Genomic DNA, 7465 nt, shown 5'->3' on the forward strand with positions numbered 1-7465 from the left:
GTTCAAAACATATCAAGAAAATATTAAAATCTTGATTTTCACAATAATGATACAACACACAAGTGTACTCACCATGACAGCAGCTCCTTCAAGAGCTACACTTTCTTAAATAGGTATCAAGACTTTATCAGCATGAGACTTTATCTCTCAAAATGTCCTTAAATTTCTGAAACTGTTTCTTATTATGTCTATTTAAAACTTTTTTTTTAAAAAAAAAAAAGATAAAACAAATAAAAGGTATCTAGGAAACCAAGCAGTAACTCTATCCCCTTAATGCTCAAGACAAAGATAGCATTTAGGATGCACAGCATCCTAGCGGCAGTCTTCCTGGTCTTTCTTTTCTCCTTTGACTAGTTTTCTCTTTCAACGCACTCTTGCCATGAACTCTTTGATCCGCAACAGTTCTCATATAGGTGTCATCATCGGCATGGGCAATGTCAGCAGGATTTTGATTGAAAAGGCAAGAAGGGTCCTTTTCAAAAATTCTTCTAACAGGTAGTACAGCTACACGGGTACTACAGCCATCTGCGTTCAATGATTTGTAAGTATTATCATCCTGCAACGGAACAAATTTAGAACTTGATGCACCGAAAATTCCTCTTGACTCAGGAACTCTAGTGGTGCGCAGGAGGCCACTTGACTGTCGCAATTTTGTTCCGCCAAGTCGTGCAGTTGCATGAGGTTTCCTTTTTTCCTCTTGTAGTTGGGTTTGAAGAGATACTTGATCTGTAAAATTAACAGCCTTTTATAATATCATTCATTTGTGTGAAACAGTAAATGGATCAATCATATGATTTTAAGAAAAAAAAAAGGATCAATCATATGGATTTGTTGGGAATTCAACTTACCATTGAAGTAAGGAATAGGTGGGTGGTTGATGTAGGGAGAGAAAGGTCTCTGTTTGAAGTTTGAAGCCCCCACACCTGGGTTTCCTGTCTTGTTTGAACTTTTTGATTCTAAAGTCTTTATATCACTAATTGTCCGACCCTTCTGAACTGAGCCTGAAGGTTGTCCAAAGGATATGTTCTGTCCAGCAGGAAACCATACAGGTTTTGGTCCTTCGCCATGCTGTAACCCCCATCTGGTGGGGACAAGAGCAGAAACTTGCAATCCGTTTGATAGTCTCTGCTGAATTTGTGTTGAAGCGCCGAATAGTTTGAACTGCATCTCCTGAACATGCTCCATCTCAGTACTAGTCGCTTTAACATTAGATAAGTGGAGAATGTACTCAGAAAAAAAATTGCATACCCACGCCATCACTGTTTTAGCATTACAAGAACAAATTTGAGGGAAAGTTTACCTTTTACACATTATAGAAGCCATGGATATTAGGCAATTAGTGTTAGGTAACAACAATTGTAACAATTTACCAACATAAGAAAAGGCCAGTACCATTGGATTTTGAATTTGAAAATTTCCTCGTTGAAGCAGATCTGAAGAGCAATTCGGTGGTGTTTGAGCAATTCCCTGGTTGAGGTCGAAAATCATTCCTTTCCTCAAAGTTTGACGTGCTTCAGGCACATTTGTCTGTGTTACAAGAGGGTTCACTCCTTTCCTCAAAGATCCACCTGTTTCGGACACATGTGGCCGCCTGAAAAGAGATTTTCTCAAAGAATGACCTGGTTCAAACACATTTGGTACAAGAGAGTTCACTTCTTTCCCTGATGACTGACCCGATTCAGACATATTTGACCTGAGAAGATCACAACTCTTATTGCCCTTCTGTAGAACCAATGGCCAATTTATTGTGGTTTTGCTTTGGGTTGGGTAATTTTCAACATGTTTCTGAGCACCCCTGATGCTGCTTAAAGACCGGTCTAACTTTTCTTTAATAGATAACTCCTTTGCTGGCTGAGGAGTCACCGTTCCTATGCCAACATGTTTCTGAGCACCCTTGAAGCTGCTTAAAGACCAGTCTAACTTCTCTTTAATAGATAACTCCTTTTCTGGCTGAGGAGTCACCATTCCCATACCAATCGGCATTTGTACAACATCTTCCCCTTTTGATACACTATCTCTTCTCAAATTCTTATCTGGTACCACATTCATACGAGAAGAGGCATGTCTAACTTCGAGCAACTTGTTACTGTTCAAGCTCAAACCAAAATCCCTTTCTTTTCCCCGCAATGATTCGTTGTTATTCCTCAAACGAAGTTCAACTTTCCCAGTACTTGGGGAAGCATGTGATGAGTGAAAAAGAATATTTGCACCGTATCCACTAGTTCCAATACCAGTACTATTTTTCTTTTCCAAGGGCATTTGAAGAGAATATCCACCGACAACTTGAGCTTGCTTATGTTTCTTTCTACTTACTCCAGAGTCCTTATCACTTATATGCTTATTCTTCACACTTTTGCTACCACTCTGCAGACGTTCTCTATCAGATCCATTCTCTCCTCGACGTGAATCAGTAACTTTAATTTCCATAGGACTCCTCTTAGCTATTTGATTTTGATTTAACGCCTTCAATCTTTTAGCCATCTTACCATCTAGGTTCATCCCTGACTTGGAGCCGTCTTCTTGAGACATATTCCTCTTCTTCCGAGAAATCTTTATACCTTTGCCTACATTTTCAAGAATAGACACCTTATCCGTAGGTGTAGCAACTGTATCTGTCTCAGAATGCAACATAGGCATGGTATTCGCTAAAAATCGTTCTGCATTGGCATGACTCATCTCCAAATTGACATTTCCACGCAACAAGTCAGTTAGCAACCGCGTTTTTTTAGTTTTTTTGGGCGGTAGATCACTTGCAATATCCTCATGCAAATCGCACAGTCTATTTTCAGCCAAATTTGCATCATTCCCCTTAGATTTGTCAGTTCCCTTTCTCGATCCAAAAGAAGGTGATCCACGTAACATCACACTTCTCATATTAAGAACCTTTTCTTTGCTACCACTAAGAACTTCTATTTGATCTGAAGTGTTTGAAGCAGTTCTCTGTCCATTTTGAGAGCTTTTTTCTTTCTCTGGATCAATTTCACTATCTATACCGTCATGAGGAACTACTTTGTCATTTCCATCATTTGAGGGAATTGGCTCGGTAACTGCAATCTTTGTACTGCTGTTCAACAGGTTAGCAACTGTTTTCAAAACCAAAACCATTATTGTCAATTCTAGCAGCAATGAACAAGTGCAAAATCTAAATATTGTATTGACAAATGCCCTAACAATACTCTTAAATTACCTGGGTCCGTTAGTTCTATTTCTCGAGCTGAACATTCCTTGGTAGCTGGATTGACAAATGCCCTAACAATACTGCTTGATCCAAAAGGTGAACAAATTTGCATGTCCTTCTTTCTCATCTGATCAGCAACATATTGACTGTTCACAAAGAAAATGACCAACAATATATTAGAGAATCTTAAGGCCATGGAGAAAATATGATTTTGTTAGCTAGTCGACAATATATATATACACAAATTGGATAATTTGAGTGTCTGATGAAATGGAGGAGAGCAGATTCAGAAAGCATTGTATCCTTTCATAGAAATCCCCTCATCTTTATTTGCCCATTTTTATTTGCTCTAGTGATGAATTGTCTGACGCAGCGAATTCAAGGTGGGGTGCCATGGTGTATGTTATTTGCGGATGACACAGTCTTAATCGACGAGACACGCAGCGGAGTGAACGCTAAGTGGAGGTCTGGAAACAAACTCTGGAGTCTAAAGGGTTCAAGTTGAGTAGGACCAAGACAGAGTACATGGAATGCAAGTTCAGTGACGTGACACATGAGTCTGGCATGGAAGTGAGGCTTGGTACCCAGGTCATCCCAAAGAAAAGAAGTTTCAAATATCTCGGGTCTATTATACAAGAAAATGGGGATATTGATGATGATGTCTCACATCGTATTGGCGCAGGGTGGATGAAATGGAGGCTTGCTTCAGGAGTGCTGAGGTGCCACTAAAACTTAAAGGCAGGTTCTACAAAGTGGTTGTGAGACCGACCTTGTTGTACGGGGCAGAGTGTTGGGCAGTCAAGAGCTCTCATGTCCAAAAGATGAAAGTTGTGGAAATGAGAATGCTGCGGTGGATGTGTGGGCACACCAGGCGAGATAGGATTAGGAATGAAGATATCCGAGATAAGGTTGGAGTAGCATTAATGGAGGACAAGATGAGGGAAGCGAGGCTGAGATAGTTTGGGCATGTGAGGAGGAAAGGCAGAGACGCTCCAGTGCGGAGCTGTGAGAGGTTAGATATGGATGGTTTCAGAAGAGGTCGGGGTAGGCCGAAAAAGTATTGGAGAGAAGTGCTGAGACAGGACATGGCGCAGGTTCAGCTTACCGAGGACATGACCCTAGATAGGAGGTTTTGGAGGACTCAGATTAGGGTAGAAGGCTAGTAGGTAGTCGTTGTTTCGATCTATAGTCTATTGCCCTTTGTTTCTTGCTACTATATGTGGTTTCTTGTACTTCGATTATCTTATTTATCTGTGGTAGCTATTGTTCCCCTTTTTTTTTTTTTTTTTTTTCAGACTGCTTTATTCTGTCTTATTCGCTTTCTTTAGTTTCATTTGCATTCTGCTTTGAACTGCTTGTGCTTATCTAACCTTTCTCGTTGTGATTTCTCTTGAGTCGAGGGTCTTTCGGAAATAGCCTTCCTGTCTTCCGAGATAGGGTTATGGTCTGCGTACACTTTACCCTCCCTAGACATCACATTGTGGGATTTCACTGGGTATGTTGTTGCTGTTGTTGCCCCTCATCTTTTATCTTGACATAAATAGCAATGCATGGAAAAAAAATGAGAACTTCCTCACTAGTATCATGAAGAGAGTACTACAGGCTCCAACTTCAAGAGACGGCTAAGTAAACTTCCAACTCCAATATAACATTATCCCAGACTAATTTTACATCAGGTAATTCAGAGTAATTTGACCAATTTGAAGATCAACCAAAGAGAGTTAATACATACACATCTTCGAATTAATACTGTAAGCAGTGAGACGGTAAGAGGCAAAAATCTATAGGTGACATAATTTCATGTTAGTACAAAAGATTGAGATTAAATCACTTAATTAAGTCAACCGAAGGTCCGAAGAAGCGAAAAGGAAAAAGAAAAAACAAAAACTTCAGTAAGTATTACTCCGTCTTTCCCATTTTGTGTGATACCGTTCTGATTTCGAGAGTCAAACTTCTTTATTTTGAGAATTAGGACATACAATATTTAAGTATTTTGAAAAATAATCTACATATTTAGAAACTGAATAAAAAGTACTATAAGTCACAATAATTAACAATTTAAAATATTTCAAGGGCATACAAATAAATTGCGGTCAAAGATTTTCTTATTTGACTCTCGAAATCCAAATTGTATAACATAATTTGGGAGGAGTAGTACATAAGATAACAAAAGTAGATTGGAGACTAACCGCATCGAAAAATGCTGACAGTCTCCTTTCTCTTTCACCGGCATTGGAAGATTAAGACCTATCGATATCGCTTCAGTTCGTACCGATGTGGCGCTATTCTCCATGTCAAAAAGGAGAAGAACTGGAAATGACGAGTTCACCACCGCAAAATGAAATTCCAATCAGAAAGTTGGAGAAATGATAAGTAATTTGAATATAAAAACAAATGGTATACATGAATAAATATTATTTGCATCGAATCAAAACTCGAACATATCGAAGATAAACATAATTGGTAAATACTATTTGTATCGAATCAAAACCCGAACATATCGAAGATAAAAAATAATCGGTATACACGAATAACTATTATTTGCATCGAATCAAAACTCGAACATATCGAAGATAAAAATAATTTGTACACACAAATAAATATAATTTGCATCGAATCAAAACTCGAACATATCCAAGATATATACAGATCTACATGTGTTTGTATATGTGCACCTGTAAATTCAAAGTCATGTCATCTAGTTCCATGATATAATCAAATACATTAATTGCAATAGTAATGACATGATTAATATAAAACACACTAATACACTCCATTTTTTTTTAGTGAATAAGTGTGAAAGCCTTTAATGGAACAAATGCTAGAAACCCTAATTCTCAATAGACGGAAAAATAGTTCTTTTCATCAACCCATCATTCAATCAGCAAGCGTTACAATCTAACAAATGCCTGAATAAGATCAATGAACCTTAAAATGAAACCATATGACGCATACGAATGAATTTCAAGCTAATTTAGGGTTTTCTAACCAAATTCACTTAAATTGAAAAGGTAAAAAAGACAAAGCTTCGTCAAAAGTTCCAAGATTCACATAAAATCGTTGTAACACAATCAAGACCAGCTAAATTCATATCAGATCTAAGCAAAAGTCATCCATAAAACTCCAAAAGCCAAATTAGGGTTTTGCGAGTCGCCGATGATTTCGATATACCCGAAGGAAAACCCAACAGACAAAAAATCAAAGCTATAACCAGAACCACAGTAAAACGATAAGTAAAACAAAACCCAGATAGGAAGTACAGAAAAAATAAATCAACCAACCAGAACAAAGTAGAAACCAAAAATACACGACACAAAAAAAAAAGTACAGTAATTATTTCATTTCCAGAAAAGTCATAAAAAATTAGCTAGTAAAGAATCCAACAAAAACAAAAAGTAAATAAAAAACCCAACTGGAAAAAACAATTAGAAATGAAGAGAAAAACGTACCTTTCACCTGAATCGAGACCTCAGATCAGAATAACACTCACTTTTCGACCCACAAAAATTTCTCCACGTCTGACAAAAAAACCTCCACCACGACACAAAACTAAGAACTAAAGACACCGTTTGAACGGTATTCAAAGGCAAAACAAAGAGAAAATCTAGGTTTGAAATGAAATTCTAGAGAGAGAGAGGGGGAGTGTGTAAAACACTCAGACAAATGAGGGAGAAAAGAAAAGACTCTTAATTAGACATTAAAGAAATGCAATAATAATATAATATTTAAGGCACAAAGGAAAGGTTTATATAGGAGCAGTGAAGTGCAGAGGCTTTAAATTCTAGTTTATCTTTGTAATCTGTACACATATTACTTGCATAAATGGACCACAAGAAAATCACTATCCAATCAGGAAAGGACACGTCAGCGCCACAGGTGGGGATGCTTATGAGACCCACTCACTTTCCAAAAACCCTAGTCAAACAGTAACTGTCTTTGTCCGAAAGCAACATGCTGTGGTGGCACGTTGCTCAGGTGTGTGCCACGTGGCACGTTGTTTGGGAGGAGAAATCGAGGAATGAAAACCCTAAATATTTCGGTTGTGGTAATAATAAAACGGAAAAGGGAAAGTAAAGGTCTTATTACAATGGGTAGGTAATCTAAAGAGTCAATAACAAGAAAAAGAAAAAAAATGTAAAACGTCAATACTAAAGAGAAAAGTCAAAAAGAAGTGGGGTCCTCTTCAAATAAAGAAAAATAATAAACTGCTTAGGGTTATTAGAATCGAACTTTTGTGTAAGAGTTATGGTTTCTCCTTTATTGTATCATGACAACTTGTTCTTTTCT

At 37.7% G+C, this 7465-nt stretch overlaps 1 protein-coding gene across 2 annotated transcripts; it reads right to left on the reverse strand.

Moving 5' to 3' along the window:
* Positions 1-222: 222 nt before the first annotated feature.
* On the reverse strand, positions 223-7010 carry LOC132635641 (uncharacterized). 2 transcript variants are annotated; one of them, XM_060352117.1, is made up of 6 exons: positions 6635-7010; positions 5368-5488; positions 3188-3324; positions 1393-3083; positions 849-1170; positions 223-726 (listed from the first exon to the last, which is right to left on the reverse strand). In XM_060352117.1, exons 2-6 carry the CDS (start codon positions 5469-5471, stop codon positions 296-298), a joined length of 2685 nt encoding a protein of 894 aa, XP_060208100.1. In that variant the 5' UTR covers positions 5472-5488; positions 6635-7010; the 3' UTR covers positions 223-295. The 2 variants fall into 2 exon arrangements, with proteins under 2 accessions (XP_060208100.1, XP_060208099.1); XM_060352116.1 differs by having other exon boundaries at positions 6628-7010.
* Between the last annotated feature and the right edge of the window lie 455 nt (positions 7011-7465).

This window comes from Lycium barbarum, chromosome 4, assembly GCF_019175385.1.
Source record: "Lycium barbarum isolate Lr01 chromosome 4, ASM1917538v2, whole genome shotgun sequence".
NCBI classification, from domain to species: domain Eukaryota; kingdom Viridiplantae; phylum Streptophyta; class Magnoliopsida; order Solanales; family Solanaceae; genus Lycium; species Lycium barbarum.

Excerpts from the sequence above, each read along its gene's own strand:
- LOC132635641 (XM_060352117.1), bottom strand. The coding sequence starts at position 5,471 with ATGGAGAATAGCGCCACATCGGTACGAACTGAAGCGATATCGATAGGT. Across the intron at positions 3,325-5,367 it reads TGTCAGCATTTTTCGATGCG|TCAATATGTTGCTGATCAGA; the intron begins GTTAGTCTCCAA and ends CTTTGTGAACAG. Across the intron at positions 1,171-1,392 it reads TTCAAATTCAAAATCCAATG|GAGATGCAGTTCAAACTATT; the intron begins GTACTGGCCTTT and ends GAGCATGTTCAG.